Source organism: Ixodes scapularis, unplaced genomic scaffold, assembly GCF_016920785.2.
Source record: "Ixodes scapularis isolate PalLabHiFi unplaced genomic scaffold, ASM1692078v2 PGA_scaffold4__175_contigs__length_147842914, whole genome shotgun sequence".
In the NCBI taxonomy this organism is placed as follows: Eukaryota; Metazoa; Arthropoda; class Arachnida; order Ixodida; family Ixodidae; genus Ixodes; species Ixodes scapularis.
In genome coordinates, this window is record NW_024609879.1 from 109516992 (window position 1) to 109544651 (window position 27660).

At 45.0% G+C, this 27660-nt stretch overlaps 1 protein-coding gene across 1 annotated transcript in view; it reads right to left on the reverse strand.

Moving 5' to 3' along the window:
- Nucleotides 1-783: 783 nt before the first annotated feature.
- Nucleotides 784-27660, reverse strand: part of LOC8032941 (galanin receptor type 2) — an 81107-nt gene continuing 54230 nt past the window's right edge. The window contains exon 4 of the mRNA XM_029970709.2: nt 784-1095. Coding sequence (XP_029826569.2) covers nt 784-1095 — 312 coding nt within the window. The remainder of the gene's footprint in view (nt 1096-27660) is intronic.

Here is a 27660-nt window from a genome sequence, read left to right on the forward strand (position 1 = left end):
GGAGAGCAAGTTCGTCTGCTTCTTTTGCAGGGGTTGCAGCGACGTCGGAACGCCGAGCCCTGATTGGTTCTGACTAAAGGATAGTGGGCAGACCTCAAAGCAAGCTGCCTCGAGGTATACCATAGCCTTTTATATACTGACAAAGCCTGGCACATCGCCAGGAGAAGCAGCCGCCGAAATAGAAAACGTGAAGCGGAAAACAACGAATGAGAGGAGAGCCACTTGACTGGCGCCCCGCAGCGGCGAGACGCCGAAACACACTTCTCCCGAGCCAACAAGAGTGTTTCGGGTCATCGCCACTACAACAGCTGTGCGCTGACGTCCAGGTTCTCCGAAATTTGGCTCATTAATGCTCTGTGCTACCAGATCCTCGTGCTCCAATTCTGCGACCGGGCACTCTATGGCTTCGTCGTCGAACTGCCAGGCTTTGTGAGTATAGAGGAGGCTATGGGTCCACCCACTATCCTTCAATCAAAGACAATCAAAGCTCGGTGTTCTGACATCACCACAGCCCCTGCAAAATAAGCAGACGAACTTGCGATCCGCGTTGTATTGTAGCGATCGGCTGCTGTAGGATTTAATGTGAAACGGAGCATAGTAATACAATGGTGCTTTGGGCTGATTGGTCCATTACGCACCAAAAGCGAATGGCCTGAAGGCTAGGATCAATACTGCCCCGGTCAACACAAGGCGAACTAAGGAGCGACTTGTGTTGTCGTCGTCTTTACTTCCTCTATGTTTTCTTGGCGTTTTTTAGTGCGGAGATGTGGTATGTAACAGGTACTAAATGTGAGGAATGGACGAGCAGTTCACCGGCCTGGAAGCCTTGGTCCATTGCTCGTGGCCGTGGCATCCTCCGCAGGCGGGATGCAGGATCCTGCGGAAGCCCGCCCTGAAGCGGGAGCTCATGGCCGCGTAGATGAAGGGGTTGACGCACGAGTTGAGGAAGGCGAGCAGGTTGATGCTCAGCATGGTGAAGAAGTAGTTCTGCCGCTCCAGGTAGTTGGTGCCGAACTGGGTCACCATGGACACCAGGAAGTACGGGGTCCAGGACAGCGCGAACGCCGCCGCCACCACCATCACCATCTTGGCCACCTGCGAGCCGAAAGCTGGTCGGTCCCTGTCACTCGAACTTGGTATTAATTGTGGCTACTGCTCTCTCCATCTTTTGGTTTCTGTCGTTGACGTCGTGATCAGGATTATCAGTTGCAAGCGACAATTTGGACAGTGTGTGTAAAAGGCACGGTGAAGCTTAATCATCGCGCCATTGAACCAACACCGTAAAAGTTCAATAATAAACGTAGAATTAATCTTACTTAAGAGATCACAGTCGCCTATTGGCCAATGGAGGAAGGCCGAGCACAGCGATGCTTTTGGTCGCGCGGATCCTCAATAGATACCAACAGGATGAGAACAACACGGCGTCCATTTGGAATGTCCCCCCCCCCCCCTCCCCCCTCCCCGCTCTTGTTGTCTTCCATCGGGAATTGGTTGCTTATCCATGCTAGAAGCTCACAAGGCATCCGAAGCGTTGTTGAAAATAGACGCTCGCGCCCGAGAGGCGAGACAACCGAAGGACCTCCCAGTCGTTCTGATCTTGTCATCGACTATATAGATTATGTTCCCATTTACCTCTCTATTAATATAATAAAAAATGACTAAATGTATTATTGTTCCACTTCGACAAAGTACACCGGTATTGCATGTTGGTGTAATCTAATACCTGCTGGATCGGTTCCCCCTTTCCTCGCGGTTGATAGGAGGAAGTTTTAGGATGGCGTTACTAAACACCGTTGCCCGTTTCCGCCATGTCAAAACCGGGCTGAGAACGTACCACCGACGAAACATTTTAGACGACCTTCGTCTTCAAACGTGCAGCCGGAAGACAACATGGCTGTTAAAGATGACGGTCCGCGGTAAATTTCTTTTAGCGGTACATTCTGTGCCAGGGGATGGCAAGGTTGTAACGGTGACGGTATAACGGTAACGCTAAGTCCAAATTCCTTAGTAATCGCTGCCAGCAATTAAAAATCGGGACCGTGCTTTTTGTGTTTTTTTTTTTTGTTGTTGTTTTTTGTCTCACGCGTCATTTATCAAGAATACTTAACCCTCGTAAGAAAGAAAAAGAAAAAAAAAAAAAGCTGTGTTTGTGAATTTTTTTTACTGCTTCTAAGATAGCTGTCCGAGAGGATAGAGTTGTAACTTTGGTTCAGCGTCACCGGAGTTTCCGAACGCGTCGATGCGTCACCCGTTAGATTACACAACTCTTGATTCGGATGATCGTTCGCGTCTCTCGCGGCTCAAAAGTAAAAGTTCGCCTCTCGGGCAAGAGGAAGAAAGTCTGCTCGGTCGAAGTTCGAGCTGTGTGCTCCCAACTCGAAAATAATTAAGCTCTTGCCTTGTTTTTTTTTACTTTCCAATATTACGTCAGGAGCCGCTGCTACATCTCCATTACAAGCATCCGCACCCGACGTGAAGGCTTATTACTGAATACGTATAACAAGGTTTTGTCAGCGCAATATGAATGCATAAAACCTTTACAACGCGTTTACTTGTGCTACAGGTGCGTAACGGTATAACACGAGCGTTTTGTCAGCGCATTATGCATGCATAAAACCATTACAATGCGTTAACATACGCAACACGTGCATGCAATCTACCGCTGCTGATGATGATTGCAGTTCAGCTATATTACTGCACATTAGAAAGCCGCTTCACCCTTTGAAGGCAGTCGGAAAAAAATATATATATATTTCAGCGTGCTGTCCCTATTTCAAATTTTGCTTGGCTATATGGTATATGTATATACTGGGTGTTTCAGAGAACGCAGGCCAAATCGCTCCTGCGAAAACTACTCATCGCAACGAAAAAAGGCTTGTGGCGTTTTGGTCCTGGGCCAGGGGCCCATTTAGGAAAATTATTAAAGTCCGGGATAATTAAGGTCTTAATTATTTTTGCGTAATTAACTTTTTTTTATCATTGTGTTTAAGGGCATGATATAAATTAGAAAATTGGTTAGCATTATCGAAAAACACTAAATCAACAAATTGCAGAACGATAGAAGGCACGCAAAGCATTTTATGGCTTTTTGAAAAACCGCACAAATTCGACCGGTTTTTAAGTTTCGGTTTGCTATCGCAGCGCATCTCGGCACCGGCGGCACCGCGCCGCATGGAGAGATAGTGCAACCAACCTCCGCTGCGCTGTCATCGCGCGACGCAGCAGAGGCTAGTTGCACTATCTCTCCACGGGGCGCGATGCCGCCAGGGCTGAGATGCGCTCCGATAGCAAACCGAAACTTAAAAACCCGTCGGTTTTATGCGGTTTTTCAGAAAGCTGTAAATTGCTTCGCGTGCCTTCTGTCGTTCTGCAATTTGTTGATTTAGTGTTCTCTGATGATGCTGAGCAATTTCCTAATTTAAATAATCCCCTTAAACACAATATTAAAAAAGTTAATTACGCAAACATAATTAACAACCTAATTATCCCGGACTTTCATAATTTTCCTAAATGGGCCGCTGGCCCAGGACCAAAACGCCATAAGACTTTTTTGTTGCGATGAGTAGTTTTCGCAGGAGCGATTTGGCCTGCGTTCTCTCAAACACCCTGTATATGTATATATACTATATATATTACAGCTGAGCAGTTAAGAGTTAGTTTTCCCAGTATCGTGTCCGTGGGCAAACAAATCTCGACACAAAACTCTGGACAGCTACCGCCATCTATTAGCGATGGCGGAAACCAGACAACCGGATTGTCAGTTGCCTGGTTGCCGCCGTCGTTTATAGAGGACGGCAACCTTTCTAGCCTTTCCACTCTGCTTGCCGACTTGCGGCCGGCCATTAAAAGGGCGGCCGCAAGTCGGTTGATGGCCAATTTACGGTCAAACTCCAAGAAATAGAGACATACAGCGGTGTGTATGTCTCTATTTCTCCCTCTCTGTGTTTTGTCCCTATCGTTCCAGCTTACCGATTTCTTTTGCATTATGTAGAGAGCGCGACACTGTGAGCGCGAATAAGCTATCGCCGGTTTTTCTAGTTTTTTTCTCCTTGAAACCAAGGGATGTCATCCAAGTTATTATTGCTCCGGAAAGAGCTCATTTAGTTTTATAATTATAAAACTTACATTAATGTAAGCGATAAAAGTTCGTGCTCGCTAATACTATTTAGAAGTAAATGCGAAATTGCGCCGATGTCGTGTTCGCGCTAACAGTGCCGCGATGTGTGCCAACTAACTCTAACTTCAGCCTGTTATTAAAAGGCTGAAAGAATATTTAAAAAAAAAAGCAGTCGTGGGATATTTAAACTTATTGCCTCGCTTCTAACGTACAACAGCCCCACACAAGGCAGCAGGACCCGTTTTGGAACTTTCGAAACATTTAAGGAATGTTTCGGGGCCAAACTCCAGAATACTGGATGTAATAGACTCTTATTTTTATGCGGACGCTTCCCCCAGCGGCGGACGCATGAACTAGGTTTGGTGGAACTTGTTTCAAACATCGTCTCTCGAGTCCAGCCCTGGGAAAGCTACAACGAAAAAACGGAGTGGCAGGCGAACATAACGTCTCACGCAGTCTTGCAACCACCGTCTTGGGCCGGCTATTTTGACGGCCCCCTTGCACTCTCAAGCACCCGACATCTTCAAAAAACGAGGTTCACACATGTTCCGAACTCCTTTTGGTTAAGGTTCATTAACTATATGTCTCCGCTCCTTCTGAGTAGCATATTTCGCGCGATCGCCACGCTCTGTTACCGGCGCGGTATACGCTGAGCTCTTAGCATGTCAGCTCTATCTAGTACACGGAATAATGGGTACGCACCCTGTGGCATATTGTAAGTACAGGTATTAAGGAGTTGGGTCCAGGTTCGGTGAGTTGCGACGTCAAGCGTTAAATCGTGTTTAGACTAGGTCGCGATAAAATAATTGTGTTGTATGTATGTTTAAGAGAGCCGGAAGTTAGTCCGCTTCAATGGGCGTCTGGTGTCTCAGCAGTAGATGAGAAATTTAGCCAGTGCAGCGGAAACGCTAGACGGGGCCGGTTGGCTGATCAGTGCGGGTATCTGTCCCTGCAGCTAACTCACCAGAAAGGGGGAATTTGAGGTCACGGGATCGGTTCCGGGAGGGGAAAGTGACTAACGCTCCGGTGGAATCCGCTCGAAAGACGTAAGCCTTTCCTGTTGTTTTTCTTTAATTTTTGATTAACGCCACCTTCCCCAGAAATACCTTTACACGCCGCTCCTAAACTACACGTATGCGGTTCATTTCGCTTCCATTTCAAGCCTCATCGAGATTTCTTTCGCGCAAAATGGGACTTTAGCATTTGAAGCGAGAACGGACTTACGGCAGCCATCTGGCTGGAACGCCAAGTTTCTTGTCCCCACGGAGCTGGTTACGTGACTTTAAGATCCCTCTTGCGGGTGAGGTAACCGCCGGGAGAGGTACCCGCATTGATCAGCAAAACTGCCTCTGTGCTCTTTAACGTGCACCACGCAATCTTGATTCACGATTATAAGCCGGTACGCTTCTCATCCAGGTCGAAACGAATAGGGTTGGAGATTGAACCCGAGACGAACTGGGTTCTGCAGCGCGGGATTTCACTCCACGCGCTCCAAGCTACTCCGCGTAAGCACACTCGCGGTCGCATTCTTAAACGCCACTTGATTCCAGCTCCACTTCCAATCAGTCGAGTGGAGGAAAAATGAACACCTCCACTCAAGATATACATTTGGGTTCCCTGGCGCTTCTCGGCAATTCCTCGACGGAGGAATTCCTCGAGATCTTGTACTCAACTCCAGCGTTCCCGGCGAAAGGTCTGGAGACGAGATTATACGAACATGTTTTGTCTGAGAGATAATTTTGGTTCAAAATATAAATTTTTGTTTTCGTTAGCTTTAAAAGAACCTGCTTTACCAGCACTGAATTAGTGAATTTCAAGGTTTTCTCTAGTCAGCGTGAAAGTTTTAGTGGTTTTATCGTTAGAAAGCAAGCGCCCTCCAGCCTGGCAACGGTGTGGGCAAAAAAACACCTTCCAGTTTTTCATTGCATGAATTCGATTAAGCGTCAAGCCCTTTTTGAGAACCCCTCTCTTAGAAGGGGTGTTCTTCTGCTCGGCGTTGTTTTAACTGGGAGTTCCTAAATAGCGCAGTTCTCATCTTTGGCATCCTTTGAAATGCAGCCGTAACATTCATACTAAGTACTGATACAACGTAGCAACGACCAACATATTTTATGTATTTGTGTTGGTGTGAAACCACAATCATCTGGCACAAAGAGCGTAATGAATGTGCCAGTGTCAGCGAAACCCGCATATTCACGATAATTTCGGTGTAAGCTTGACATTTTAATTCGATAATTCGTACGGGGTGTGTGCGAAAAAAAACATGTAAAAGGTATTTTATTCACCGCAAAAATAAACTACGCTTCGCCGAACGATCATTTTCCGTCGAAAGGTAGGGCAAGAGGTCTAGAACAGAGGCAAAAGTTTCAGCACGAACCAATACATTATTAAAAGTCGTATGCGATTTTCTGACAATTTCAATTGGAAAAAGGGCCCATTTTTACCCGTTTTCGGTTTCTGGCGCAATCTGTAACTACAAATTAATTACAAATCTGTAATTAAGAGCTCCGTCGGCCACCTTTTTCCCATTCAAATTTTCATAAAATCACTTATAACTTTTGAATAAAATATTCGTTCGTGCTGAAACTTCAGCATCTGGTTTGTGCCTTTAGCGCTACTTTTGGGTGTTGAGTGAGCGTTCGGCAATGCGTAGCTTATTTCTGCGGTGAAAAAAAAAAAAAAAAACCTGTAACTAGTTTTTGGGAACGCTCTATACGTGTGGGTCCGAAGGCTTATGCATATTTGCAGAATAACTTCTGCTCATGGATATGTTAAAACTGCTCTGGCTTTTCTTCAATGCTGCATGCATAAAAATAGACCCCCCCCCCCCCCTTACAAAAAAAAAAGATAAGGCCTATGCAGACTTGTACCTTACGCATTACAAGTAATCAAATTACTTGTAATCGATTACTTTTTGGAGTAATTTTGTAATCAGTTGATTACTTTTATTAGGGAGTAATCACAAGAGTAATCTGATTACTCTTTGAAGTAATAAAATTACTTGTAACCATTACAATATGTCCACGGACCCCGCCCCCCCCCCCCCCCCCCCCCCGGCACGCTTTTTTTTATGAAATGACAAAATTAAAATTTGCTTTTTTTTTCTTTTTTTTTTTTCGAATGGAAAAAAGAAAGATTTTTGCGGAGCTGCAGGAAACGAGGTCAATCTCTTTCTATGTACAGTTTCTGTGGAATGTCCGTTTTTGTTTTCGTTTTTTTCGACCTGGGGACTGGAAGGGTGAAGTCCCACGGAAGCCACAGTGCGTGACAAAGGCCATACAGGGCGAAGTTTGAGGGAGCAGCATGTAGCTTTGTTAGTCCTTCGTTCAAACTAGCCCCCTCACGCAGCGTAGCACACACACCCAGAAATAAAAAAAAAACAAAAAAAACTCCTGCTTAGGGTACCTACTCGCAGCCCGTAGGAGAACCAGAACCGAAGAATGCCTAAAGCGGGTGCAAAATATAAAAAAAGGCAGTTGAAATATTTCCCCATTTCCCCTACGTGGTCTTTGTAACAAGCAATGTTTCGAGTTGAGAAGTGGTCGGGGCGATCTCTTCCGCTAATGTATACTACAGATGATCCGTTTCAAATCCTGGAGCGGCTGCTCTTTTGTATAACATGCAAGCTCATGCACATGTGAATAATAAAATGAGTGACGCAAACTCTGAGCGACAACCCTTGCTCAAGCTTAACAAGATCTAGAACCCCCTCCGCTCCCCCCCCCCCCCCCCCCCCCCCACACACACACACACACTGGCGAACGCCCAAATCATTAAACGTCGTCAAAAGAATTCTATGCTTGTGTCCGCATTGTGAAGGTGCAACGACCACGAAGAGGGAGCCAGTTCTTTTCTTCAATACTTGTGCAAATGCGAAATATAGGTTGGAAGTAGTTCATTGTTATGAGCGCTAAAGATGTGGCTTCACACAATAAAGTAATCGGAAAAGTAACGATTACTTCTTTAAGTAATGTCCAATTACTTTTGCCGTCGAGTAAACAAGTAATCTAATCGAATACTTTTTAGCCAAGAGTAATAGTAATTGTAATCGATTACCTTTTTTTAGTAACGTGTACAAGACTGGGCCTATGCACGCAGACGCGTTGAACTACATTTCGCATTTCCCCAGTATTTCGTGTTGATATGATTGCGAATCACCAGGTCATTCATGCTTCGTAATTCGCCTGCAGAGATACTCCTTGAACTGGTTGCTATGACCGAAGGACGAATGCCCTGGCGACTAGCGATCGTAACTCAACGGAAGCTCTCATAACGTTGATTGACGATACGTTTATTAATGCATGACTGGTACGGCCGTCACTCTTACCCGAGGTATACTCTTTTCACCCTTAAGCTGAGACTATACTCTGTTTCATACTTAGCGTGCAACGCTGTCAAAGCTACTGGCGCGAGCGTGGGACTTGATCTCGTTGATCATTTGCACGCCTTCTCGCGCAAACAAAACCATAGATGAAGCCACGCGTTCGCGCCAGTAGCTTTGGCAGCGTTGCACGCTAAGTATGAAAGAAAGTATAGAAGCCCCGCGTTCAGCACGAGCTTTCGGCCCTCGCTAACGCATGTATGAACGCACAGGCACGCGCAACCACAGCACCGCGGAAGCCAGCGACTTCGCGTTGAAGGCAGATCTTCCAGTCTCAGCTTAACGGCGAACGGAGTATGGTCAAGCGGTCAAGTGCTACTTTGTTTTTTGGGCCTTTAGTATAAATTGAAATTCACCTCTTCGGCACGTCTCGCTCCCACATTGTCGAATAGAAATTGTGACTCCATAAGTTCAGTCTTACATCACAAGATGGTATCACGACGTGCTGGTGATGAGCCGCAACAATCGCCCAATGACCCGGCACGCTGGTCGCTGCGACACATTTACCAGGTTACCGGTTACCGTGCATCTGAATGCCCCAGCGTCGTAGAACTGCAGCGCGATCAAGAGCAGGGGATTTGGAGGGACCGACAGACCTTGACCGTTCTCGCCTTCCGCCAGCAAAGCGAACTTCAGGAGGCTGGTCACCGTGACTTTCGCAAAGCGGTAGCGCGCAAGAAATTCGCACTCGTCGATCACCTCCATCGTGTTCAACCGGTTCCTGATACGACGCCGTGAGACTGGAAGGCTCTGCTCTTCGCTGTTGTGCAAGAGTTAGTCGATCGGTTCCGAGGACGAAATTCATCAACGTGGTGAGCGATGTGTCGGTCGCCACGACATCCAAAAGCAACTCGAGTCTGGAGGAAAATCTCGAGGTAGCTGGGAAGCTGTCCTAAGATTCTGGGGGAAATCTTCGAATACTTCCCCGGTCGAGTGGAGTTTCGAGTCGAGTTCCAACAATAATGCGCCAAACAACGTCCTCGATTAGAGTTTGAGTGGAGTTTGGAGTCGAGTAGCGTTTAGGAATTCGACCGTCGGACACTGCGATCCCCCTCAATGAAGTTAGCGAGAGGCTTAGATGGTTAAGCTTCGGTTTTATGGGATTGAATTGGATCGGATTTAATGGCGACCTCTTTGTAACGGAAGGGGCCGCTCGCCAAAAGTTCCGATGAGGGAACGCCAGGCCACAATGGCAAGCCACATCGGCCAGGAGCCACTTTGGCTACAAGCCACATTGACAAGCCGCAAGCCGCATTGGCGATCGCCAACAGACGGCGATAGCCAATGTGGCTTGATGAACTTTTGAAAAGGGTCTATTCCTATACAAGATTTCTGTCTCAAAGATTTTGCGTGTAAAGCGTATCGTCGCTTTGAATAACTTAAAAGGGCCTGGAAACTTTATCGCATAACCTTGGCAAAGCGCTATTTACAATTATTCATTTACGTTCATATAAAAAGAGCATGCTATATTTTTTTTGTTTGACGTCCACGCGTGATATTCTGTAGAACGATCTCGAATAACTGCGTACGGCTTTGTTCTCCTCAACTCAGCTTCTTTCGTTGTTTTCTCCTTTGATCGGGTCTTTTACTGCCGCGGGTAGAGGCAATGTTAATCTCGGCTCCTGCGATTTTTGTTTATTTGTTCTTATATTTTCGCATTTACATAAAACGAAGTTAATTTGGACTCTATAATCAACGAACATAACAAAGAAACGTAACTTAAACGGTTGGCTATCTAAAAGCAATATTTCAGTTATATTAAGCGGACTGAATTACTGTCTTTTACCCACTTTCACTACCGAACTATAAAGGAAGTGCACGTGGGCCCTACAATTTATGTGCAAGCGCAGCTCGCAGACGATTAACTTTTTTTTTTAATTTCTCCCTTTAATATTTGTACTGCTTGGAACTGCATGAGCCTGAAAGATTGTAGTTTGAAGTATTCAGTATAGCCTAACTTTAAAAATATATTTACGAGTTGAGTGGTGTTCCATGGGCTTTCCTGCTCCCATTGTCTACTAAACACAAAGAAATAACATAAGTATAGCTACCAACTTTCCTCCAGAACGTGCTTTTGTGCTAACATTAAAATAAATGGTGCGGGATATGAAATGCGTCAAATATAACTCGTCCTTTTTAATTATGCGCGGCGCAAGCAGCATTACTCAAAATTCTGCTTTTTCCGGGTGGTATTTTTTCTGGGACATTTTTGATCTAATCATTTTTGTTTGTTTTATATACTTAGTCTAGAAACTTCATATTGTCTTTTTTTTTTTCTTTCAAGTTGAAGAACTCTATTATGGACAACTATCATATCTAGCTAAAAAATTATAAATTAAAGAAAACATTAAAAAATATCGAATGCACTCAAACTCTGCCAACAAGGTCCGTATTTACAAACTGAAAATATAAAAAAATGCAATTCGTTTTTGTGGCAGAGTAATCGAAAATGTGTTTTGTTTACACAAGAATAATTATTTTAAAATGAATGTCTGGGTATTCGTGATATGAACATTTACAGGGCAGAAGGTTAACCTGCCCGCCGTAAATAAAGTCGGGCGCCTCCGCCGGAGGGCTGCTGGCTTAAAAAATAATAATAATATTAAAAGTTTGTTATTGGCACAACAGTCGCGGTATATCAAATGGCGGGTTCGTCAAAGCCTAAAATCGATTGTATCAGTAAACCCAGCAAGTCAGCTTAGGTAAAATATAAACTATACAGAGAAACTAACACCCTAACACAAGCTTTGGCTTGCTAGCCTCGCCACCTCCTCCCCCCTCCCCCTTTTCCATACACATACACTCAAAATAAAAAAAAATAAAAAGATGAATCTTCAAACACATGACGACGAAGTCTACTCTTTAACTGTCCTTTGACAGTGATACTATAAATTTCTTCAGGAAGAGCATTGAATACTTCTGAAACGTAGAGCAATCGTGTCCCTTTTCCGTATGTAGTAAATTATCCCTGGACTTCATACCGAGGAGAGACTCGGAAGTGGCGCGATGGTGCATAAAGCGTCCTGTTCTCACTCCAAAAGTGGCGGAGCACAACTGTTTCGGTATTCAAATCACCTAATCTCGTAATCTGCAAATCCCTAAAAAAAAAAAGATCTTCGCTGGACGAGAAAACAGAATTATACGAGACGCTCCGCAAAATTCCTTTTAAAATATTATAAATCTTAGTGTGCCACGCAGTTGTACAGTGGGCAAGGAGTGTCACGCCATACCGTAATACTCATTGCGCAGTACCCAAGCGCGTGGGCAATAACTTGTCTGGCATTCAATGGAACAAACACTCTCATACTGTACAACATGCATGCAACTTTGTTTGGCACGCTACATATGTGAGCTACCTGCTTGTTCCAGGACGTGTCATATTAGAAAATAAGACCCATATATTTTGTTGAGTCAGCCCAGGAAACAGGTGTACAACAACAGGGTTTACAGACAGAACTGTGTAGGGAAAAGGGAATACTAAAAAAATAGGTCTTAAGGGATTTCGTAAACAGATGAGTTTACTTCTTAAAGGGCTAACTTTAATACGGTTGGTCGCATACGAGTTCATAACTTTCAGGACAGTAGACTGCAGAGCTTATACATCCGCATTAAAACTGACATAACGTGAAACAAGCAAGCTGTCGTCAGCGTACTGATAAACACCACATTTCGAAACAACAGATTCTAAGTCATTCACATATATAGTAAAAACTATTGGAGATAGCACTGACCCTGTGGGACACCGGTTTGGAGAAATTCCGCTGAGCTCTGGACCTTATCTATGGAAACCACTTGTTTTCTTTTATCTAACAGATTTGCCAAGAGCGACTGAAACGGACCACGGAAACCAAATCTCCAAAGCTTCCTTAACAAAATCTCACGATTGACCGTATCGATGGCTTTGCTGACATCTAGGAAAACGGCACAAGAAAACATGTTTCCCTCGAAAGCAAAGTCACGCCATTAGCTAAGTCATCTAAAAGAGCTGCGTATTGCTTCTCGAAATGAATCCGTACTGTCCAGATGATAAAAACGAACACTGGTCGATGAAACTGGTCATGATGTGAAAAGTGTGTTTTTCACAAAATATGGGCCAGCGAAGGCAAAATTGAAGTCGGTCGGTAGTTTTTTACCTTTCTGGAATCCCCGCCCTTGAAGACTGAAATATTAACAGTTTTACCCTCGTTGGGGATAACGGTCAACTCAATAAAACTGTTAAGCATACTAGTGATTACATATTTTAGATATGCAAAATTTTGCTGGAGACATCCAACAGTTACTAGGTCACCAGGTCTACACCTGGTGACCTAGTAGGCTTAATGCTGAAGAGCGTAGAGCGAAAGTCGTCAAAACTCGTAGGGTAGAGAAAAGCAGATCTAACGTTCATTTCTATTACTTTTTCGGAGTCACAAGCACCATGTGGAATGGGAACGAGAGCCACGAAAAAATCAATTAAATCGCTCGGCTATTCCGTCAAGTCAGAACACAAAACGTTTACGGTGATAAACGCGAAGAGTGTTCACGAGTGACCATGTCTCTGCGAAGCTAAGTCGCGCCCGTCTCAAATTTTTTTGAAAAGCTGCCTTTTTGTAGATCGAAGTATAGCATTAGCTCGATTCATCGCCACTCTAAACTCAGCACGAAGTTTATAACTTTTTGGTGCTCGCCGACTTCGTGCCCAATAGTATTTTTCTTTTTTTTGCTTTTGGCGGCAAATACCTCCTTGTCTAGCCAGGTATGATCCGGTCTCCGTTTCTTTTTTTTTTATATAGTAATTGTTCGTTTAGATTTGCCGATAAAAGATTTGATGATTAGCACGAACTCCGTATACAGATTAGACTGATGTAGATGCACGGAAATAAACCCAATCAAACGTCGAAACGAAGTGCTCTAGTATGGAGTTATGAATAATCACTATTTCTTGCAATGACTTGGCCCCTATCTTTGTTTCCACATCATTCACAAACCGACATCCTACAAAATAATGATCTGGTAATTTCTGCTTGATGACTGAAGACATTACAACGGTATTTTCTGCTCCGATGCAGATATGATCAATGAATGACGATACTAGCCAACCCGCCATTATATTTTCTATTGTAGGTGTAGTAATAGCGTTCTAAATGACTTCATATGCCAGTATATTAAAATAATCACACACGTTGGACTAATGCTGCTTCGCAACATCGATACTAATGTCACCACACAAGCAAAATAAAACCACGGCTACTCACTGTGGGGAGTATTTCTTCAATCCGTCAAGAAAACTCCTAATACTCATGAAACGGGGCCTATAACAAGCTAACAAAAACATCAAGGAGAGAGAATTTCCAATTTTAAGGGCAATCGCTTCCGCGTGATAAAATGAGATGTCGTTTCCAGAAACTTGCCAAGTCTACTTAACGAAAACCGCGATTCCATTGCGCTCAGTGTTTGATCGCGAAAACCAGAATGAATTATAACCTGCTAGCTCAAATTGATTCCACCAGTCCTCAAAGACATTCGTTTTGGAAAGTACAAAAAAGTCGATGTTTGCTGTCACGTCTTTCACCAGGACGTTGAAGAGCTTCCAATGCTTCCTTATGTTCACGTGAAACACCATTAAAGTTATATCGTTATATTAATCTTCTGTTTGAAAACATTGAAATTCCCTCATTCCTGAAAATTACTCGACATCTAATAATAATAATAATAATAATAATCAAAATAATGTTTATTTCATCTACAAGAACAGGCACTGGTCTTTTTCTTGAAACACGGGGAAAGCACTGAGGGAGAGAATAAACAAGAGAGGGAAATCAAGACGTAAAAAAAAATACAGCACAAAATAAGTGAACACACACATTGATGCAGTTAAATGCACATCTAATCAGTCCACAGAAGTACATTCACCAATTTACTTCAAGAACAACCGTGGCAAAAAAAAAAGAACATCATTAATCGCGTTACGTTACAATATAGCTTTGATGACTCGTGAAAACCTAAAATTATTTCATATTTCAGTTGCATGCGGCTGACAGGGTTCAACATATTTGCCGCAGGGGGATAAAATGCGCTACTCGACACAGTGCAGTAGTGTGGCACACGCAACGAAATTCATAATAAAATGTCAGGAGAACGAATCTTGCCATGTAAACATTTGAAGAGTAATAAAATGTCAGCAGAGAGGCCTGCGGTGATGCAGAGATTCGATGTTGTAGTGGCCATAGACACTGGAATAATTGTATGACTCGTTTTGCAAGTAGCTGCAGTTAAGATTGTAGGCAAATGTCTTTTGAACGCGGTCAAGTAAAGCTTCATTTGATCTCGCCAACCGGTTCCAGACTACAGATGCATAGTCCAGGCGGGATCGGCAAAGACTTCTAAAGAGTGTGAAAAATACAAAAGGCTGCATGAATTCACTCGTTATACGGCTGATCACTTCTAGCCTTCTCACAGCAGTAAAAAAATGTTGTCTCTACATGAGGGCGAAACTTTGGATTTGACTCGAAGTAGACACCCAGATCTCGAATTGCTTCAGTACGCCCAATCCTCTCGGATTCAATTTCGTAGCGGAACATAATTTGTCCGATTTGGCGACTGTAGGTGAAAACTTTCGTTTTTGTTTTATTGACCACTAAATTACTGACCGAGCACCAGTCTCCAATTCTGTCTATATCTCTTGGCAGGTCGTAGCAGCCCGCCTCTGACTGAATTTCTCGAAATATCTTCATGTCATCCGCAAACTGAAGAACGGATCAGTAGTATAGGCATGACTGTACATCATTGACAAACAATGTGAGCAATAGGGGTCCCAGAACCCAGCCCTGTTGTACACGAGAAGTGGTGTGATATAAAGAAAGGTACACACCCTCAATGCGAACGCTCTTCTGGCGGCCTCTTAGGTAACAAGAAACCCAAGCAGGGCATTGATCATCTGACTCTCGTTTGCTGTCATTTGTTCGAGAGAAGATTATGGCCTACTAAATCGAATGCCTTGCTCAGGTCGAAATTAATTACATCAAGCTGACTACGATTACTCATAAGTGATACATCGATATTCATAAAACACGTTAAATTGGTCACTGTGGACTGAACCGACATAAAGCCGTGCTGACATGCGACAATGATGTTTCTCAAGAAAGTAAGACATAAATAAGTGCACCACAGCTTCAAAAACTTTCGAAAACACAAAAAGTAACAGCACAAGTCGGTAGTTGGAGGCCTCCAATTTTTTTTTTCCCCAGATCTATAAACAGGTACAACGCTAGATGTTTTCCGTAACTCTGGAAACACACCAGACCTTAGTGAGCTATAAAAGACAGTTGCTGGGGTAGATGCAAAGAGGTCCACGTAGACCCTAACAATGGGACCAGGACTATTGTCAGGACCCACCGAAATTGAATTCCGGAGCTTTTTTATTGCAACCAGGACATCTGGCACCGTAATATGGTACCCCAGAAAAGACATAGAGGGAGATATCCGCTTCATCAGAACAGTCCCGCTTACTGTAGCATTTTGAAACGGAACTAATATGAGCTGCAAACATGTTTGCGATGTTCGATGAAGCTCTAATGAATCGCCCACTTTGAATTAACGTTATTCTGGACTTCTTTTTGTCCAGACCTGCCGTTTAGGTTGCGCCAAATTTCCTTCGGATTCCGCCAGAGACTTGCCTCCACATTGTCCGTGTGCCTGCGCCGATCCACCTTGATGTATTTCCTTAATTGACGAATAATGATATTAATAATAATAATATTTATTTACTCTGGGTGAACTCAAAATAGCAGAAGGCAGGCTCGTCAAAGCCAACAAGGGCTTGTGGGATTGAACTAAAAGTTGTAGCGTTCACAGGAAAGTTCCAGAAAGTAATAGGAAAGGTAAAAAAAAAATGAAAGCCGTTTACAACTCCCTGTAACGCCGAATTAGAGCGCAGCTCTTGAGGAGGAGGAGGGAAGGGTACTGGGGGGGGGGGGGGGGGGTCAAGTGACCTCGGGGGGCGGGGGGTCACGTGACCTTGGGGCGTCACGTGACGTCGGGGGGTCACGTGACGATACCGATGACGTCATCAGTAGCGTCACTGATGACGCCATCAGTGATGATGATGACGATGCGGATGCCGGTGACGTCATTAGTGACGTCACTGATGACGTCATCAGTGACGATGACGATGCGGATGCCGGTGACGTCATCAGTGACGTCACTGATGACGTCATCAGTGGCTATGACGTCAACGGGGGGTCACGTGACCTCGGGGGTATCCCCAGGTCACGTGACCCCAGGGGGGGTCACTTGACCTGGGTAACCATCGTGACCCTCGTGAGGGTAACCCTAGTAACCCTTGTGAGGGCAACTCTCGTGACCCTCGTGAGGGTTACTCTCATGACCCTCGTGAGGGTAACTCTCGTGACCCTCGTGAGGTTAACTCTCATAACCCTCGTGACCCTCGTGAGGGTAACCCTCGTGAAGGTTACCCTCACGAGGGTTACTAACCCTCGTAACCCGCGTGAGGGTTACGAGGGTAAGTAACCCTCGTGAGGGTCACGAGGGTTATGAGAGTTACCCTCACGAGGGTAACCTAACCCTCGTAACCCTTTTGAGGGTTACGAGGGTTAGTAACCCTCGTGAAGGTTACCCTCACGAGGGTTACTAACCCTCGTAACCCTCAAAAGGGTTACCTTCACGAGGGTTACCCTCACGAGGGTTACTAACCCTCGTAACCCTCGTGAGGGTTACAAGGGTAAGTAACCCTCGTGAGGGTAACCCTTGTGAAGGTAACCCTTCTGAGGGTAAAAACCCTCGTAACCCTCGTGAGGGTTACGAGGGTAAGTAACCCTCGTAACCCTCACGAGGGTTACGAGGGTTGCGGTTACGCCGACGCCGACGCCGACGCCGACGGCGACGGCGACGCTGACGCCGACGGCGACGCCGCTCAAGCCGGGAACGGGCCCCTAAGAGCTGCGCTCTAAAACAAAATACAATAAGATAGCGCCAGTTCAGGTGTATAAAGTCCAGAATCACACTTCATCAAAATACAAATTTCAAATAATCTGTAAAAAAAAACATATGTTTTTGTTTATCAGGTCAATAGGCTATATTTAAAAAAAAATGAGCAGAGACGTGCATTGCACGGAAGCTAAAGTAGCTGCTTCTAGCATGATGACAGAGTGCCACTCACACACAAATAAATGAGCACAATAACTGATACACGAGACGAAAGTTTCTGCACGAAGCCATAAAAAGTCACGAAACAATAACTAGGTTGATGATCATATAGCTTCTTCGTTGACAGCAATATAGCGGAGTGTATATATTATTATAGTGTATATTATTGTATATGTATATTACTGTATACATTAATACACTAATATACACTAATGTATATTAGTGTATATATTATAAACGTTATATATATATATATATATATATATATATATATATATATATATATATATATATATATATATATATAACGTTTCTTTCTGGAAATAAGGACCAAGAGACTTCGTGGTAACCTATTGAAAATGTGAGGGACTTAAAATGGATGCATATCTTTTCCCATACCGCGTATAACATGTTGGAACGACGTAGAGAGGGCAATATAGTTAAAAGACCCCTGAAAACAAAAATTAACAATTTAATTGGAACACGCGTCAAAAAAAAAAAAAAAAGATTTACGCAAAAACATTTTTTTTTTTTCAAGCGATATTGACGGCAAGAGATTGATTTGAAATTCTGCGCGCAACGTCCAGGACGTCACGGAATGGTCATACGCTCTTTTTTACCTCAACGTGATGGCCAAGCCTCTTCTTCACGCGCCCGAAATGCCAAGAGAGAAAACAAGTGGAAAGAAGGTGACTACCGACTGAATCGCGGTTTGCGCCGTCAATATTGCTCTAAAAACATTTTTTTTTTTCGCGTACAATTAATATTTGACACACCTGTCCCAGCCATACCATTTAAAAAAGTTTTTTTTTCTTTTCAGGGGTCCTTTAAAGACGTCCTTACAGTTTTAATAGAGTTGTAATAAATAACAATAATAATATTAATATTAAGTTTATCTTCATATGTGTAGCAAAGGGTACAAGACTCAATTGGAGGCTTGAGTAGCATTGGCTTAGAATATATTTAAAAAAAAACGGTAACAATATCAAATACCTGCATTGTTATTTAAAACAAAACATAAAAAAACACTGGACGAATATACTTTATCTAACAGTCAGCACTAGCATACACAAAGCATACACCAAGCATACACAAAACAGTTGAAATGAGTTGCCGAAGTCGCTTGTACAGAAAAAAACGAACATAGGGCTTTGTAGGAGATTGTGTCTAAGCAAAGTTATTTCTTTCTAAGAAAGTTCAGCAGTTTAGGAATAGTATAATGCAGCATTTGAGTACCATATTTAGTATGACAAATGGCACCTTAAGGACTTTAACGTGATCTATGATTAAGTTATATTAGCTCGTGACTGTGCGCGCGAGAGAACACCGGGACGAAGTTCGTGACTCTGTCTTTACGTATATAACTCTTTCTAAACTTACATCATTACCAACGCGCTCACTAACAAGTATGTTTCCGGGGAGCACTCGAATTTACATGGACAAGGGCTTGACAAAACATAAACACGGACCCCCCCCCCCCCCCTCCCCCTTGTCAAAAAAAAGAAGTATACAAAATAAACGTTTTTACCAAACACTGAATCTCGCACTATAACAAAGAGCGCATGACGTTCATCGAGATCACGCTATGCTTGGTGTCGCCGCGCAGACTGTAGGACGTTATATTAAAACGTTTCTATTTCGAACTCGCAATAAATCCTTCAGGAAGTATTCTAGGTAGATTGATGGGAGAATTTCAAGTCATTGTCAGTTTACGAGACGCAAAGCGTACCAAGTCCGGAGCATCTAATAGCCGTTCCGCAACTAATGACACTGCTGCATCCGCCGACAAGAACATCGATGGACGAATCGCGGTGAATAAAGGCCGAACGGCATGTAAGCGATTTAGCGAGCGTCGGAGATTTCTCACTGTCGCCGGTCGCGCCGCTCGGTTCGTGGATTATCCGAAAACGTCGATCATCGCCTTGGTCGCTAGCTCCCGTCGCTTTCATGCGGTTTGCTTCGTCGCGCGACTCATCGAGCGACAGCGAAGCCGGTCGCCGCCGCTTGTCTCGTCCCTCGCCAAATAGCTTGCATGCGGTTAATACTCTATAGGCTCGTGAAGAACGTTTGATAATGGAGGGGTGTGGGGGAAGTGGGGGAGGGAGGGTGGGGGGGAAGGGGGTTATGAAGATGCAATACTTCAAGATATAAACAAAGCGACGTACAATACAAGGAATCACAAAATCAATTGATCACAAGTACTATTCAAACTTCGAGAAATATAATTAAAACAAAAAATAGGCATAGTACAACTTAATGAATACAAATTGTTTCACTTCAAACGCAGCAGCAAAAAACAAAACAAAAAACGAATGAATAAGTTAAACAAATTTATATAGAACACCCTGACCGGCAGGACACGTCCGTTTTTTGCCGTTCGTTTGGATACAAGCGCGTGGTTACACTGTTTCGTTACTTAACGTTTCCTCCGCTGGGTGGCGCGCCACATCCCGGTCTACCGCGAGTGCGCTTGCTTCTGGAGTCACTGATAACAGCTTAGGAAAAGGCAGGGCGCGTCTTACAATGTTCCCGCTCCTTGCTTCGTGATTGGCTCACCGGTGTCCTTAGAGCAAAACGCCGCAGTCTGATTGGCTGCGATGAGTCAGTGAGATGTCCGTGACTGCACGTAAGTGTATGCGCGTGAGGGGTGTAGCACGATTGCCCCGCGTGCAGAATCCCTGTCGCAAAAGCCCCGTGTTTTTAGCCCCAAATTTCAAAAACCCCGCGTTCAATGGACCTTATTCATTATTAGTGCCGTCTCTCGGCGGCCACGGTTACTGTCAGAGGCTCGGCGCCATTTTTGAGGCTTCTCCACCGTCCCCGTTGCCCGCCACCTGCAGTACTACGAACCCCTCTCCCCGCGCAACGTTCGTGCATGTTCTTCTTTAGAGCGCAGCTTTTAGGCACTTAGGTGCTCACTGATGACGTCACTGGTGACGTCATCAGTGACGATCACGATGCGGATACCGATGACGTCATCAGTGTCGTCACTGATGAAGTCATCAGTGATGATGATGATGCGGATGCCGGTGACGTCATCAGTAACGTCACTGATGACGTCATCAGTGATGATGCCGATGACGCTCCGGATGCCGGTGACGTTATCAGTGGCGATGTAGTCAACGGGGGGTCACGTGACCCCGGGGGATATCCCTGGGTCACGCGACCCCGGGGGGGTCACGTGACCTGGGTAACCATCGTGACGCTCGTGAGGGTAACCCTAGTAACCCTTGTGAGGGCAACTCTCGTGACCCTCGTGAGGGTAACTATCGTGACCCTCGTGAGGGTAACTCTCATAACCCTCGTGACCCTCGTGAAAGTAACCCTTTTGAGGGTAACTAACCCTCGTAACTCTCGTGAGGGTTACGAGAGTTAGTAACCCTCGTAGCCCTCGTGATCCTCCTGAGGGCGCCGAGCCTCGTGAGATTAACCCTCGTAACCCTCGTAAACCTCACGAGGGTTACGATGGTTACTCGCGGTTACGCCGACAGCGACGCCGCTCAAGCCGGGAACGGGCGCCTAAGAGCTGCGCTCTAAAAGAAAATGTCAAAGCTTTGCGTAGGATAGTGTTGCTGTTGTTTTTAATACGTTAAATTTCGCGTGCTTGCACCGCGGCGGCAAGCCGGTCATTTCGTTTTACGCTTGTGTGCCTCGCATACGCTTGTGTGAGTATGCAACACTCAACAAAAGGGTAGTCGTAGGGTACTACTTTTGGGGTAGTCAGAAGCCGTCACAGATATCGCTACCCCTTTAGCTATACTAACGACCCCATGGGTAGTCACACGGCACGCAATCAACAGGTAGTCACAGTGGCCACCCCCAAAAGCAAGATGGCGGCTGGCACGCGACAGTGGAGCAATACAAGTAAGGCCTAGCGAGCTGGACTGCTTTCTGCTAAAATGCGATTCTCAAGTACGTACGCCCGTTCGCTGCTTTCCGTGCGCCGTAAAGCACTCCAAAACGCGTCTTGAAGCACCGGCACCGCACCTATTACGAGTAGCCTAGGGGCGGCGATGTGAGAGGGGGGGGGGGGGGGGGGGGCATTCGAGGGGGTTTGTCCGCGACTGCTTTCGCGCGGCCGGCTGCATTTACTTCGCGGCCAGTAAACATTCAAAAAAGGAATCGTATAGCGACCAATGGAATGATGTCTTTACTGAACAGAGAATCTGCTTGCTGTACTAACCGCAAGTGATCCGGCGTTTTCGGTTGACAGTGGCGAGGCGAAGCATCACTGATACAGGCGGCGTCAGTTCCGATCGTTCAACGCTCCTGCTCACCTGTTGGCATTCGTTATCCCCTTTCAAGTCCCTGGTAATCCTCACCGCGTCTGTGCACGCACTTGGCGCTATTCACCGCACGGAACACGGGTCCATATCACATGAGCGAATGACGTTTTAGCAAACAACGACATTTGAGCGAGTCGACGTTTTAGCGAATAATGGGGGCGCGCGTTAACCCATCCGCCGCGCTGCACTTTACGCCCCCGCAGACTGTCTCCGCCCACTGTCACCGCAGACTGTCGCCGCTTTGCGGCGACAGTCTGCGGCGGTTTATTACAAGAATGTGAACCCACATGGCCCACCCGAAAACGCCGCTTCGCGGCGTCCGACTATTCGCTAAATTGTCGTTCGGTGAAACGTGGGCGTTCGCTAAAACGTCATTCAATCGAGTGAGTGCCTCCATCTGTGGAGCCATGGTACGCCTCCATGTTTTTCACTCAAGTAAGTAGACACATAAATGCGCGACTCCTTGAATTGGGCGGCGACACGCGCCACCTAACGGACAGCGCTCAAACTAAGAAAAAAGAAACCAACAGTGTGCTCTGAGCGCGTCGCCAGACATGAACGTACCTACATATTCCACACCACACTTCACACATACGCGGTATACCGACACCATATTCTTTCAAATATACATGAACGCGTTCACAAACACCACAAGATACGACATGAGACATTGACACTCTATACTCCGCGACAACTTTTCTTGGCAATGCAGTGGAAGGTACGTCCCGCGTCCCCTCTCCTATTTTGCTCTCCTCCTCTCCCCGGAAATGGGGGAGGAGGAGAGCCAGCGTAACTCAAAATGGGAGAGGGGACGCGGGACGTATACCTTCCACCGCATTGCCAAGAAAAGTTGTCGCGGAGCATGATTCCTATACACACGACTAGTCGACACCACCAGCTTATATAGACGCTTTCAGCGCGCGCCAGATTGAGCCGCCATAGCCGACCTTCTCTTGACTTAACGAGATGCCGAGCCACTGAAGCGGGCGTTGACGAGTCTCCACAAGGGCCTATGCTGGGGAGAGGGACACACTAACACTTAAAATGGCAATAACCTGTCCTGTTGTGGTAATGATGAAGTGGAAGGAACGTAATAGGAGGGAACAAAAACTGAAGGTCGGTTATGGCGGCGTCCATGCACAGCTGCCTGAAAGCGTCTATAGTGCTGCATTTTCTGTGACCGATTAGGATGGTGACCACTGTCATATTTTACACAAATACCAAGAGACTGTATAAGATTTACCCGTATATATTATTTTCCTCTACTGCCCTTAGGAAAGCGCTCGTATTTCTAACGTAATCTATTTCAAAAGTGAACTGCAGGCTACAAATAAATTTGAATAGTCGTTACACGTCACGTTTTGATCAGTTTCGTTTTCTCGCTTACCTACAGTTCAAGTATACAGGAGCCTGTTTAATTAATGGTATTAATTATCGAAACCAATTTCTGCAATCACAACTTTCTCACCACGCTGATGCATTTCCTTTTCTCTTTTTACATATCCGAATGACTTCAGCGGCGGTTGAGTAAATGTTGAGTACACTGAGCGCGCGCAGGTGATTCTAGCAAAGCCCGTCCGCCGGTCCTCCCCGAAGCGTTTTTTTTTTCAGTTTTCTTCTTTTCGCTACAATGGTTTCTGCTCAAGCGCGTGTCTTTCAAATATGCGTTCTATGCGCTCGCGCCAAGAGGACAGTGCAGAATTGCCACTTTCGGGCCCGTTCCTTCACTTGCCACGAACACAAAATACGTATGCTAAATTATCTAAAGCCTGGTTCAGACAGTTGCGTTTGACTACGTCTGACTGCGTTGCGGCAGCGAGAAACCAGGACATTCCTGCTGGTTATATCGCGAGCCAAGATAATTCTTTGAATTGGATTTCACGCTTCATAGCGAGTCAGCGGCACAGATGTGCCGGTGACTCGGTTTCGGTTTTCGACGCAACGCTGTCAAACGCATTCAAACGCAAGTGTCTGAACCGGCCTTAAGCATCAAAGAACGCCGAGAACATAGTTCTCTGCGCTGCACCTGCTGGCGTCTCCAGCAGTACTTTAAAAAAAAAAAAAACTAAAGCAAATAGCACGTGTATGTTTACCAACGCCTTCTTTCTGGAAATTTACTTGGAATATATTATATAGGTACAAGGAACGCGTGCCGGAACACCTGAAATCCAACTCCCTTTCAAAGTAGTCCACCTTGGATGACACGCAGTTGTTTGAAGCCTTTTTAATGAGTATGCTCGATGAAATGTGCCAAATGAGCCAGTGAAGGCGAATCATATATCCCGAGACAGAGAAATACTGAAATACACGGACATGATCCCAGATATCTGTGTACGTTCGTCCTGTCCGGCCTCAGTCGTGGTGTTCAATGCTTCATACTTCACTGCACTTGAAAGCAAAAAAAATTGGGTATGACAGGCGTGCAAGTTCGGCGGAACCGAGGAGGCCATTTGCAACTGATCTGAACGCTCTTTACTGAACCGCACAACAAAAGACGACAAGAATATCTCGTCCGGCGAACATTCAAGTCAACTCACGCCCGTGCGTAGCTTCCTGTGGTTTTCTAGAGATTTGGTTAAATTCCTAGAGCACGACGCCAGCTGCGAGCTGTTTACTAGCAGTACATGGTAAAACCCGCGACGGAACCAAAAAAGACAACTGCGATACTTTTTCATCTGCCTCGGGTTTTAGCAGGTGCCTACCGAGGTTGCCTGTACACTATGGCAATGTTTGTTTTGTGCCAGTTTAGGCGAAGTGAGCCACTCGCCTGTTTCGACCAGTTCAAATTTCAATAAATGGTAACCAACGCACCAAGAAAACAAGTTTCAAGTACTTTTTGAGATATTTTAAGTGACTTTTACTATTGAACGACTGCATGCACTTGAATGTTCAATTCAAGAGTTTATAAAACGTGGCTACCCCATGCTTGTCACCTTCCAACAGGGTGGTAACGCTCAATGGCTCGAGCCCACTGGGTAGTTAAGTAAGCCTGTGGTGTAGTTACAGCCTCAAAACGCATGATGACTAGGGGGTTGCTCACTTTTTCTTAGAGTGTAGTGTAGATCCTCAGCGTATTTTTTTTTTTATTGTTCCTACACCTCAGGGTTACTATGGATGTCATTCACCAGGTCGCCTGCGGTTTTAGCGAAGCTGCGATGCTAGCCAACATCAAGCTCCCAAAAAATCACGTAAAATAATAGATGCTCGCTGATGTTACATACAAATATCATGAGCCCTTCGTGCCACCATGGAAAGTGTCATATATTAAGAAAGGATTAAGAGCCCTGTAAAAGCACATAACACTAACGCGCAGGTGCTCTTTTTAGGAGCATGAGTAGTAGAGGAACGCGTTGCGGCTATTTAAACGTTGGCTACAATACCTTTAACTTGAAAAGAAAGCAATACGATCGGAATCTTTACATCGTTTTTTTTGTGTTTTTTTTTCTTTTTTTTTTTACATTTTATTTCCTCGTTGAATACGTAGCGGAACAGGGCAGTCGTGCGGTCGCTGGGAGCCGTTTTCGCACGCCGCAAACGGCCACAGCGCTTTACCAGTCTCCTCAAAGATGGCATCGGAAGGAAGGTTGGCGCCACGCCCGACAGATGGCGGGCGAACCTGGATAAGGTTAAATAAGGTCTATTGCCACGTCGCGGATTCCCCGCGTGCTAAATACCCCGTCCTAACTGTCGCCGCCTCAACCCTCTTCGCTCTTCAAAAAGCATAGTTCCATGTCTTAACCCTATCTGTTGGGGATGTACAAAGGCTATTTTAAGTGAAAGGAACAACACAATATATTTCATTTTATTTATTTATTGTCATTCGCGGCCATGACAGTATTTTATGCGCCGCGAGCGTTCGGTTGGCCGTGTTAGTTGCACACCGCAGAAGTTGTAGTTCAAAGAAACCATTAAGTAGAAATAACCGTCCGTACCAAACAATGGCGACACTTGCAAGCTATGTATAAGGTTAACTGGAACCGCCGAAAAACTTATAATGAGCTACAAGTGGCCAATGGCGTAAATCTGCACAACCAGCAATGCACTCCGCTGTAACGGAGGGAGCTCAAACGCAGATTTAGGCTGTACCTACCGAAACGGATACACATACTCTTTTTTTTTAAAGAAACGACGTAAGAAATATAGAACTGGTGTGTTGTGCGGTGATATGCACGGCTCCAGGAGCAGCATGGTCACAGTTCTGACGAACCCATTTCGTCGGATCTGTGAATCCACGCCTGCTTCATATTCGACGGAAGCTTTGGTTCAATGCTATATTGCTAAAAGTCGTCACTTCAAATGTTTTGCCATGGGACCATTATTTTCTGCTTCTTATCGCTTTTAACGTCGCAAGACGTGAAAAAGCTTAGCTCACGCCTGAAGAACGAAAAGTTTCATCAATCTATCTCTTACTTGAGTTCCGGGCACAAAATGATAACGTTTCATAAGGTCGCGTGCACACTTACTGCCTCTTAGAAGCAGAATGCTCCGCCGTCAGAATGAGGACATGGACACCTGACACGGGGGATTCGCGTCATAGGCTTCTAGAACTGGGGCTTTTCAAAAAGGGGGCAAAGAGGAAGGGGTGTTTGCCGCGGGGCATTTGATACGGGGCTTTTGACATCGGGTGCTTTTGTGCACTACTCGTGCGTTAGTCACGCCCGTCTCTTGAGGCGCTAATGCTTTTGCGCGCAAACGAACTGCGCTCCGCGCGACAGTTAGCGTGAACGCAAGATCATCGTCTTTTTTTCCTGAACGTTGCTTAGGTACGATACTGTTCACAAACATCGTGTGTTGCCGATGAAGTCGTTGGACGAGCGCAATCTTCCACATTAGCACTTTTGGTAACATCTCGTCAGTTGAGACGAAAAAAAGCAAAAAGCACACGCATACACGAAGAAAAAAACGTCTCATTCTATGTTTGTAGCCACCGTGCCCCACTCTATACGTGCTAGGTGCGTACACAAAGAAACACCGTGCTCTTTTTATATACATTTTTATCCGTGCCAATTGTATACCTTGAAATGTACATCACACAATGAAACAGTCAGTTATATCTATTGTAACTTGTAGAGATTTCTTTTAACGGCTGGCGTCTGATTTATATACGCCTTAAAAAGGAGTAAAAACGATTCAAGAAAAAGAACTGTCCAGGACAAGTTTTGTTAAAGCGCGGAGTGACATTTGAGACAGCGACACGCCCGAGTGGTCACTGCGGCAGCCTTTTAAGGATGACGTTGCGCTAGGACGTTCTGGACACATGACACGAAACATCTAAAGACGCAAGAAAAATATAGTGAACTGCAGAGATACATTAATATACTCTATTCCCGACGACAGATTAAACCAATGCTGACAGGTAAAGCCTTTCTCATTCGCAAGCGGCACTCATATAAAGCAGAATAAAAAAAAATAAAAAAACGGGGAAAGAAAGCACCGCCGAAAGCCGTATGAGGACGCCTTCAAATCACTAGAGCATGCTGCAATTTATATAATAGACGCACAACCAAAAAACCTCAAATTGCATGACGTAAAAAAAAACAAAAAAAAACAAAACAGCTTTATTAAGAAATTTTATGCTCTTTGTTAACCCTGTCTGGCTCAACTAGAACATCGCCATTCCGAGCACGGAGTTCTTTTTCTTTCATGGACGATCTTTTGTTTTCACAAAATTTAGGCATTGACCAGTATGACACTAAAAAAACGTTAAAAAAACAACTAAAAAAGAAACTAGG